Here is a 10,369-nt window from a genome sequence, read left to right as displayed (position 1 = left end):
ATGCAGATGGGGCACATTTCGTTGACTCCATCAATCCCTGCCCCCACGCATTAGCACATGCACACGTATACCTAGCCAGTGGAAAAGAAAAAAGAGTTACTCACATTCATCCATTTTACAAAGATTTCCAGGCTGCAATGGGAGGGCTTTACCTCTCCCTGAAGGATGAATAAATAGGTAGCTTTACTGACAACCTGTTCACAGTCAAACTGCAGTGAAAACTGAGACCAAGGTCTTGCTCTACTGGCACTTATGAGATCTAGTGCTGGCAACATGGAGAAGATAGTCATCTGCCTGATGGTCATCTTCTTGGGGACAGTGGCCCATAAATCAAGCTTCCAAGAGCAAGATCTCCTCTTGATTAGATTGCGTCAACTTATAGATATTGTTGATCAGCTGAAAAACTATGTGAATGACTTGGTAAGGCCATACTTGTCATAACAGAATTTAAGTAATATTCTTCAATTAATAGAAAAGGAACTTTTTGACTTATAAAAATAACCCAGAACTAATTTTCTTTTGCTCTAGGACCCTGAATCTCTGCCAGCTCCAGAAGATGTAAAGGTAAGACCAGTTGAATTTATTTGTGAAAATATATGTGGTACAAGTTTTAAAATCCAACTAAGAAAGGCATTAGCATAATTATTTAGGAATCTACTTAATTTCAGTGAGTTTGGGAGTTTAATAGTTGGTAAAAGAGTTATTCCTATTTTGGTCAAACACTCATTGATTTACCAACAAGCCAACCAATAAACACTGCATTACCTTACAAAATATATTTTTATCTCCAAATATCTCTAAGAGTACTTCCAAGTAGTATTGTTGCGACAGAATAACAAAGCTATACTATGATCAGTTTCTGAACAATGACCAACTAATTAGACTTTAAGAGCCCTTGGCAAACCTATCTAAGAAATACAGACCAGAAGAAGCAGAATTCACCTTTTAATGACAAGAAAGAAAGAAAAGAAAAGAAGGAAGAAAGAGAAGGAAAGAAAAAAGTAAGAATAGATTATAGGCACAGCATGGACGAAATCAGGGCTGTCCTTTAGAATATAATTCCCATATACCTTGGCCTCAGTGAGTCTTGTCTTTGGCCTTTGGAGAGGTCTTTCAAAAGGACTATTTTCACAAACTCATCCCATTCTCTTAAGCCATTCAAATCCATTAGGTCCCAGGAAGAAAACATCTAGGATATAGTTCAAGAGTGCTGCGTGCTGATCTTTCCTTAGTAACTTCACTCCAGTCTTCACGTCTGGTACCCTGAAGAGATAAATGCAATTGGGGAAATATTTTCATTGTCACAGACCTTTAACTGCATAAATTAGAGTTACTATAAAAGTGCTACCAGTAATTAGGACACTACAAAGGGGGAGACATATAAAGATACATTGCAAAGAAAACAATTATCGTAAATGACTATGTGTAAAAGTTTAGAAAGTGAATGAGTCACAACTATTGCTTTTCTCTAAAATTCACTCTCTAGCTCTGAACCTAACCACTCTCATTTACTAGGTCCTTTTCTAATAAGCAGCATCTAAAATGAAAGTAGCACATTCAGCTTATTGGAAAGACTTTTCCAATAAGTGAGAATATTTCTTAATCATGACCTAATTATCAAAACATGCATTTTCAGTATCTCACGTATTTTGTTTACCTGTTGTGTTTAGAGTCCCTTTGCACCAGCTCTGTCTGTAACTTGCAAAATGAGAAATAAGGAAGATTTCCCATTTTCTAACTTGAGTTGATCCAGTGGGTACTTCCTTTGTTAGGTATCTATGCTTTGCTGGAGAAAGAGATTTTTTTTTTTTTTTATCTTACATCATAATGTGAAGATTTTGTCTCAGTGACACTGTATCTATCCGACAATCTTATCCAACAATGTTAGTTATGATACAAGTGAGAAATGGTGTAACTAAGATCTTTAAGCTATGCTGGCAGGTAAACTTAGGAAGAAAGAAAATAGTTCAAGGCCACGGTAGCTTTCTATCAAGTTTTCCAGGGCTAGCATCAAAGCAGGGTCTATAAGAGATTTGAAAAGATTAAAAAGTTTAAGGAAAATAAATTCACTTACATGTTGCATGTAAATCTTGATACATAGTGATTATCTCTGATCCCTAATTGGCCTTGCCAGGCATCATTCTCTTTATTTCTAATTACATAACCAGTGGTCCTCAACTGGTAATGCTTTTGCCCCCTGAGAACATCTGACATTGTCTGGAGAAATTTTTGGTTGTCACAGTTGTGTGTATGGGAGTGGTTTCTTTTGGCATCTAGTAGAGTCCAGAGATGCTACTAAACATTTTAGAATGCACAGGACAGTCCTAACAACAAAGAATTATCTAGCCCAAAATGTCAATAGTGTGTTATTGAGAAACCCTGATATAAGCCTGGCTTGTGTGTGGGACAAAGGTAATCTCACCCAAGACTTCCTAGTGTGAGTGGCCAAGGCCTTCCTGTGAGGGGTGTTAAAAAAAGCTATACAGAGGTAAATATTTTCAAACACTCAATTGCAAAACAACAAAGCCAAATGTGCTCCCTTGCAAAAGCAGCACTTGTCTGTTCTCTTGGTTTGTTACTCTTGCTTTTGACTTCCGTACTTCTCCCTCTATTCTGCAATACTAGTGTGGGACACAAAACTCTTCGTGTTATCATGTGTTCAAGGATGAAGGAGTCAAAACCTTGCCCTCATAGTTTGCTGCCACCGAGGCACAGCAAAGGAAAGTAATTGTTACACTCCCAGATGGTGGTGCTCTGCATGAATTTGGGTTCATCCCGTGACAGGGCACCCGAGGCTGCCTGAAGCAAGATTAATCTCTTCACGCCCCTTCTTGGTTCATCCTTAAGGCAGTTAGCAGGACAGCTCTTCCACTTCTTTTCCTCCTTGAGGCTGCCTTTGATGTGTATCTGACGCCAAATCCAGCAGCTATTTGTCCTGGACCGCACATCCCCAGGGACGGCTCTGCTGCTTGCAGAGAGCACAAAGCAACATACCACTGTTTGCTGACACAGGTGAACAAGGAAGGGCAGGAGAGACAGCACAGCTGGTCGATATGGGCATCAGTGTCCAGAGGCCATTCAGGGGCTTTCAGAAAAGCTTTCTCAGGTGTGAACCCATCACGGATCTTGACCATTCCTGGCAATATCAAGGGAGTTCATTTGGTAGGGCCCCTATACTTCTTTGGAACATAACTTTCTTTCAACATACATATGTAAATGTTAACTCAGCAAAATGGGCTTCTGTGAGAAATGCTGGTTTCTCAGATCATCACGGATGAAGCAGTTAGTGTTTTCAGTTTCAGCTGGAAAATTTACCTCTTTAAATATGAATATTATTTTTTTCCAGTAAGTTAAGCCGGTTGTGGTCAAAAAGAAGAGAAAAGAAAAAACTTCAACAAACATGAACATGTGGTTTTCAAGGAAAAAAAAGTGCTATAATTAACATTTATAAATAGTTTCTATTAAATAAGCATTTTGGCAAACATATGGAAAGGATACCTTGCCCTTATGCGAGAGGCAAGCTGCTCTGATATAAGGAAACCAGATAAGCTGGTTCTCGGCTTGTGGCTATGTATGCAAAGCAAACCTGATGAGGTTGTGTCTTAAAGATGCATGGTATTAATGGGTAAGCATATGGGTCGGAAAATGCAAAGCAGGCCAGATGCTATTTTCAGCTGATTGTCCATGAGAAGACTCAGGTAATTTTGTTATATATGGAACTGCCCTTGCAGGGACTGAGAGAAATTGAGGTTTCTGGTTATATGGCAGTGACTTCCATACGCATTAGGGAAATGAAGCCACAGCAACTAGGGTGGGGTGGGCTAGGGGTTGAAGAGCCTAATCATACACACATTTGCTGAAAGAAAAAAGAAACTTGGATACAAGCTCTTAGATCAGCATTAAAATGTTTTCAACGAGTCAGTTTAAAATTTTGTTCTTCCAATAAATTCCATTTTCTTTTTAGTTCGGTTTTTAAGATTTTTGACTTATTCACTACTCAGTAGTTATTTGACTAAACCAAGAGACAAGGTTTTGATCCTTGTTCTGTCCACTTCTCCCTTCTTTGAGACACTACCCTTAGTTTCTAAGGAACGGTCTTCCCTCCTATTGGCTGGGCAAGTCTCAAATTCTGTTCCTTGACTGCTTGATTCAGGCAGAATCCTACCCTAACTGACTTAAGAGTGTGAATAGGATTTTAGAAGAGTCATGTGTAGTCTATTGCAGGTGTATTGAATCTTAGATGTGGAATATGCCATCAGAGGTAGGTAGCCACTTCCTTTTCCCAAAGTAGGGGTTTTCACTCATTTACTTCATTTGTCAACTCCACACCTATTTATTAAGCATTTGCCAGAAGAAGACATGATGCCAGGTGTTGTACAAGATAAGATGCTGCTCAATGTCACTGTTAGATGCTCCCATGTACACTGTAGAGAGAAACCAAAAAACAAATAAAAGAGATTAATTGGATTACAGCATATCTCACCCAAAGCTGCAACCAGTCACAGCGTCACTTTTAGAAAATTTGTTCTAAAACCAAGCCCACTCTCCCTCACAAAACACAAAGATCCTGCCTACCACCCAGACGTCAAATGGAATTAGGAATAAAGAGCTGTGGAAAAGTGAGGCTCCTCCCTCTTGCCTGTGAGGCAGGGATATGTTCTTTCTTCCCTAATATGGGGTGAAATTTTGCATTGCAGGCGCCTTCTTCTCTTCAGCCCAAAGATTAAGTAGGATGTGAACTCATTCCTCACCATCTGCTGAAATAAATGTGATCTAATACACCATAATAGAAGTAGAAAAAGAGGATCAGGAAGGTCATTTTTACTTTCTGAATAACTTTTGTTTTGCTAACATCTATACAAATTACTTCTCTTTCAGAGACATTGTGAGCGGTCAGCTTTTTCATGTTTTCAGAAGACCCAACTAAAGGCAGCAAATACGGGAGGCAATGAACAGATAATCAATGTATTAACTAAACAGCTGAAGAGGAAACTACCTCCCACAAATGCAGGCAGAAGACAGAAACACAGACCAGTAAGACTGTCATTTGTCATCTATCTTATTTGTACTTACTAACTATATCTCTTACATGATATAACACACAAACAAACACACTTGTAGCCAGAGATTCCGGTGCCTTCCTTCCAGTTACATGTTATCATATCCGGTGTATTTTGAGAAGTGGAGTCACCTCTTCCAAATCCACAGACTTGAAAGTGCCCAGAAAGTCTGTTTAGAATTTGCTAAAAGTCGCTGGCAGCTAGAATAAGTTAATATAACTTCCCAAGGTGAAGAATCCAATTGTGACTTAGGAGTTAAATATTTTTCTATCATTTATATGGCCACATGTAACTTGTATTCTTATTAACAGGACCTAGATCCCAGTTTTCCCACAAGAAAAGAGAGCCTACAAAAGACTAAGAAAAATCTCACACTTTGCCTTCTTCTCTTAAAAAATATTATTGTCCTGTACAATCATAGTCAGTATTACATTTAAATAGATAGACTTCATTATTTGACTGGAGAATTTTAATAGTCCCTGGTTTTAGGAGGTCCTACTAGATATACCCTCTTGTATATCTCTTCTTATGCCAACTCATAAGCAATGCTGATACTCTCATGACTAATTCAAGAACCAATCAAAACCAGTGGATAAACACATAAGATAAATTACTCTAAAATATCTTTTTAATCAGTTCTCTCTCCTCCAAGGAATTTTACATGTGATTCACATGAAATCTTAGTGACATTATCAAAATGACTTTTATTTCCTTTAATTGCTTAGCCAAGTTGCAATGTGAAGAGTATCCCTCTAAAACTTTTCTCAGAAAGAAAGGAGCTGAGCCCGTCTTTGCAACACAACAGCAAAGACTCATGGAAATGGCAGTGCTGGCACTGAGCTTAGAACTCTCTTGTTAAGCGCCTTCATTTGGTAGATGGGTAAATGAGACCTAAAGAGGTTAAGTGACTTGTCCCAAGCCTTGCAATTACTAAGTGGTAGAATGAGAACTAGAACTTATATCTCCTACCTTTCAGTCAAATGCTCTCATCACAGCATCAAACTGACTTAGAGATGCTGAATACCAAGCAGTGGCCTGGTGTTTGCTCTCAAAAAGAATAAGGATAAAGAAGAAAAACCTAGAATTTTTTTAAAAGAAATATAAGTGGGCAATATACATATGAAAAATTGTTCGGTCTCCCTATAATCAAATAAATGGAAGTTTCAGAAATTCTACTTCTTTCCAATTAAAATTTTTAACAATACCCAACAATAGTGAGAATGGCCTGCAGGAATAGAAGTAAACCTTTTTTACAATATACATCAAGAGACAAAAATTTTTATTCCTTTAATTTAGTAATTCTACTTCTAGAAATTTATCAAATCAAATAAAGATGCATATAAAAATTATTCAGAAATGTTCTTGCAGCATTGTATTCAATAATGAAAAGTTAGAACAACCTATGTGTCCAAAAATAATAATAGTTTGATCCAATGTTGGAATACAAAGCAACCATTACGTATCATATTTTTGAAGAATATTTAACATGTAGGAAATGCTTGTGACATGTTGAGTGTAAATAAAGCAAATTACCTTCCAGTGTAAAAAACATAAATGCAAAGAAAAAGCCATTACTGGAAGGATATACATCCAAAGATTGCAGTGGTTATCTCTGAGGATAGGATTACAAGTGATTTTTCCCATTGTTTCTTCCTGAACAATTTTATGCACGTCTTGAATTTTTTTCAGAAAACATGATTTATATTTCTAATTGGAAAAAAAACTTTTGGGGGTGCCTGGGTGGCTTAGATGGTTAAGCGTCTGCCTTCAGCTCAGGTCATGATCCCAGGGTCCTGGGATCGATCGAGCCCTCCATCGGGCTCCCTACTCAGTGGGGAGCCTGCTTCTCCCTCTCCCTCTGCCATCCCCTCCACTTGTGCTCTCTGGCTCTACCTCTCTGTCAAATAAATAAATAAAATCTTTAAAAATAAATAAATTTTAACTGAACATTTTATTAAATAGAAAAAATGTTTTAAAGGAGAATGTTACTCTTTCATTGATTTCTAGACATGCCCCTCATGTGATTCTTATGAGAAAACACCACCCAAAGAATTCCTAGAAAGACTGAAATCACTCATCCAAAGGGTATGTAACTGCAATTATATTCGATTTTCTACTTCATATTTATCTATCCAGATTGCTTCTTATGTTTATATTACTCATGGTATATTATTTCCACAGATGATTCATCAGCATCTCTCCTAGAACACATGAGATATGAAGGTTCCTGAGGATCTAACTTGAAGCTGGACACTATATTACATACTCTAACACAGTAGTGAAACTCACTTCTTGGTTTCTAAATGGAAGAGTACAACATATTAGTGATGGGGAAAAGACTCAGATAAGTGTTCAAAGTCAGGATTATTTCCCCCCAGTTACAATGCAATACTTAAGTTTGATCACATGCTCTGTTTTAGTCAACTTGAAAAAGCTTTCTACTCAATTAGAGTTTGATTTCCTATGTTATGGATCTCTATGGTTTCTAAAGTTTTTACCTTATATTATTTTGCCCAACTATGACATTTCTTTATTGGGGGAGAAGCTTAAAATTTTTTACCAAAAATGTAATTTGAAAATTTATTGATCTTATCTTTACCTTGATCTTGATTACCACAAGAATGAGATCTCTGATGATCATAACTTAAAAGTTATATACCTTCATTCAAGCTGAGAAATATAGAAGCATAGAGTCAAGATGAAAAATTGGTCTTTATTCTTTTAAGGAAGTGAAAACTGAGTGTTTAAAAATGTACATCTGAAGAGTTTACTTTTTATCTCAAAATGTCTAATGTATAAATATATAGTTTATTTATGTGCCAGGGGACAGTTTTAGTAGATGGCTACAAAAAAGTCTTATTCCTTTATTGGGATTTATCAAAAATATTTAAATGCTATAGATATGAATGTATTTATGGAATACATTTGTTAGTCTTTTTTTTTTTTCTTTAAGTGGGTTTAATAGTAACTTTCCCAGTTCAAGTCCCCTTATAAGCTAACATTTCAAGCTTGTGGAAATGGCAATTAAAACCTAAAGAGGGACATACATCAGGTGGTCTTCTGGAACAAAATACATTAAAAAAAGTCTTGTAGCTCTCATCTCAAATTGTTATAATCATTATATGGGAGTGAGCTAGTAACTCCAAATGTCTGTCACCTTTCATTCTTCCTTTCTTTTCTTTCTTCTTTTTAAAGTGACAGACACCTTGTGCTTGCATACTTTACATAAGACAAATTCAATCACCTATATAAGATCAAAATCAGGAGACACATCAAGAGGCCAAGACTCCTCTCCTCATAGAAAACAGACTTTTGCCTAAACATTCCAATCTTTTCAACCATGGATAGTAAAAATAAGCAACCTGCTCTAACTGCCATTTCATATCAACTCCAGCAGAGTTTATTTAAATATGAAGTTAAAAACTCTAGAAAAATAAAATTTTTCCTAGAATGTTATAAGCTATTTGAGAATCTCTTATTGTTAAAATGGCTGTGAATGTGCAAGAGGATATGGGATGGGAAACACTGTATGTTCTGAGAAGAGAAAATTATCTACTTAAAAGTATTTTAAAAACAAGTACAGATAAATTTATAGTTCTAGAAGATATATTAGCCATCAGTGATTTCATCAACTCTCAATGAAATGTTGTATCATCAGAAACAAGGTATTCTGTTTTAAAATTTTTAAAATGTTATTAAAGAGGGATCATGTAAACAATAATGTTATTACAGAGGGGTCATGTAAACAATAATGATGATAATATGCATGGAGAGCCTACCTATGTATCAAATGGTACTAGCCCAGACTGTTGGGATAAAAGTAGAAAGCAGCCACAAAGTTGACTAGGGAAGGGTGAAGTCTGTATTTCTTGTTTCTGGCTTTATAGTTGTTGACTTCTTTGACACTGTGATTTTTATATTTAAAATAATGTATTTATTTTGGTGTTTACTGTTAAAAATCTCTGTTCTAATCCTTTGACCAGAGATTCTACCTTAAAAGTAAAAATAATTTAATGGGGTGTTGGTTAAGAGCCTTCACTAAAACTGAGTTTAAAGACTCGGGTAAAGATCCTAGCAACACCCCAAGAAAAGCACTGCATTGGAATAAACAAGATGAAGAAGTAAAACTTGAACAGCTCCATCTTCACTCCTCTGTGTTCAAGGCTTACCTAGCCCTCAAAAGGGATATAAGGCTTACCTATAAACATTACTTTCACCTATGGATGGTGATACAGGAGGCCTGAAATTTTGCTGGCTGTGAAATCATGGTCACTTGCTTAAATTTTGGGGGTTTCCATTTCCTTCTCTGTAGAATGAGGGTGTTGGACTGAATCTCTAAGGTCTATTCTGTCTTTTTTTAGAGCTTTATGTGTTTACGAGTTTCTAAAGTTCTGGATACTCTTATGGGAACATCTGACCATACTTTTGAGTAAAACTTTTACTGAATCTAATGTTCAGTTATACAATCATATTCAATAGCATTTGTAGCAACACTCACTGCAGGAACAAAAGAGATGTTCAAAAAAAAAAAAAAAAGGAAGGAAGGAAGAAAAGACAGAAGAACATTGCAGTAAGTCACGGAAATTCAGGGAAAATTAATCATGATTTTTACTATTGTAGCTGAAAGTGTCTTTTTTGGACACTTGTATAAAATTGTAGCATTATTATTCTATATTATTGCTCTGTTGTATTTACATTTGCATCTGAGAATTTAGTTTTAATGCAAACTATGTACTTTATAACTTAATAATTATTTATTATATATTTGGTTTTAAATGTTTATGTTCATGGCTTCTTATTTAAGACTTGATCATATTAAATCATATTACTGTCTTTGTGATTCCCTGGAAACCCTTAATTCAATAGCCTTAGCATAAAATAAAAGATGATCCTCAGTTTCTGGGAGCATATTGTTTTTATACGTATATTACAAAGACAATTTTCTCTCCTTACATACTTCACTGAAATGGAACCTTCCACTCCTGTCTCTGCCTTAAGGATACCACTTCCTTTTGCAACTTTCCCAAATGTATGGCAAGTCCTGGAAGACTTGAAGATATCCTTCCCAATGCCCGTTGTGTGTACACTCTTATTTAAAACTCTTTCCTGCTATGACATTTATTCCATTTAGCTTTTCTGTCGCCTTACTTGTTATTGATTGTCCTCTCCTGGTCACTCCTTCATCTTTCCTGGGGAGTTAGGCATGTTCTTTCTCTTGAATTCAACTTCTGCCATCATCTTGGGTAACTTCAGTGCCCATGGGGAAGATTCCACCAACACTGCTACTTCCCAGAACCTTGACTACCTCA

General features: G+C 36.3%; 1 protein-coding gene across 1 annotated transcript; it reads left to right on the top strand.

The window, feature by feature from the left end:
* Window positions 1-252: 252 nt before the first annotated feature.
* Window positions 253-7,265, top strand: IL21 (interleukin 21). Its single transcript, XM_045879391.1, has 5 exons — window positions 253-420; window positions 529-564; window positions 4,879-5,034; window positions 7,068-7,145; window positions 7,242-7,265. Exons 1-5 carry the CDS (start codon window positions 253-255, stop codon window positions 7,263-7,265), a joined length of 462 nt encoding a protein of 153 aa, XP_045735347.1.
* Window positions 7,266-10,369: the final 3,104 nt, after the last annotated feature.

This window comes from Mirounga angustirostris, unplaced genomic scaffold, assembly GCF_029215605.1.
Source record: "Mirounga angustirostris isolate CCGP_5_RB_7025 unplaced genomic scaffold, mMirAng1.0.hap1 SCAF_2, whole genome shotgun sequence".
Lineage (NCBI taxonomy): Eukaryota > Metazoa > Chordata > Mammalia > Carnivora > Phocidae > Mirounga > Mirounga angustirostris.
Note: the sequence above shows the minus strand (reverse complement) of the source record. Positions and strands in the feature narration are given on the sequence as shown.

Bases quoted from the DNA above. Each gene is read 5' to 3' on its own strand.
- IL21 (XM_045879391.1), top strand. From the start codon at position 253: ATGAGATCTAGTGCTGGCAACATGGAGAAGATAGTCATCTGCCTGATG. The intron at 421-528 runs GTAAGGCCATAC...CTTTTGCTCTAG, and splicing joins AAAACTATGTGAATGACTTG to GACCCTGAATCTCTGCCAGC. The intron at 565-4,878 runs GTAAGACCAGTT...CTTCTCTTTCAG, and splicing joins CAGCTCCAGAAGATGTAAAG to AGACATTGTGAGCGGTCAGC.